The sequence below is a fragment of the Pterocles gutturalis genome, unplaced genomic scaffold (assembly GCF_000699245.1).
Source record: "Pterocles gutturalis isolate BGI_N339 unplaced genomic scaffold, ASM69924v1 scaffold11316, whole genome shotgun sequence".
NCBI classification, from domain to species: domain Eukaryota; kingdom Metazoa; phylum Chordata; class Aves; order Pterocliformes; family Pteroclidae; genus Pterocles; species Pterocles gutturalis.
In genome coordinates, this window is record NW_010105528.1 from 692 (window position 1) to 1141 (window position 450).

A 450-nucleotide genomic window follows, 5' to 3' on the forward strand; every position below is an offset into this window, starting at 1 on the left:
TCAGGTCCCCCATGGAGTCTCCCAGCAGGATGATGCTCGTGCGGGCGCTCAGCTGCTGGAAGTACTCGGTGCCCTGCAGGACGCTGTTGTTCTTGTTGTAGGTGTGGATGAGAGGAGCCTTGAAACGCGCGAGGAGCCCCTGCGCAGGCAGGACGGGCAGGCTGACCCCACGCCAATCCCCCCGCCGTGCCACGGCGCCGGGACCCCTTCTGCAGCGGGGGGGCGAGGGGTGCTCATGGGGCACCAGCTCATCTCAGAGACACCCCCGAGGAGGCACAGACCAGAGGCCTCAGAACAGCCCGGGGACAGTCCCCAGGAGTCCCCTGCTGCAGGGCGAGCCTGTCCCAAAGGGGGGAACAAACCCAAAGGATGGAGCTCCTGGAGAGCTTGGATGGGGCTGTGCTGGCCTGGGGCTGGCGGGGGCCATGGAGCGGGGTACGGGGAACCCCA

The 450-nt window shown here is 67.6% G+C and overlaps 1 protein-coding gene across 1 annotated transcript in view; it reads right to left on the reverse strand.

Moving 5' to 3' along the window:
- Position 1: 1 nt before the first annotated feature.
- Positions 2 to 450, reverse strand: part of LOC104471919 (7-methylguanosine phosphate-specific 5'-nucleotidase) — a gene marked incomplete at both ends in the record, with an annotated part of 2800 nt that continues 2351 nt past the window's right edge. The window contains one exon of the mRNA XM_010087427.1: positions 2 to 139. Within this exon, the coding sequence (XP_010085729.1) occupies positions 2 to 139 (138 nt within the window). The remainder of the gene's footprint in view (positions 140 to 450) is intronic.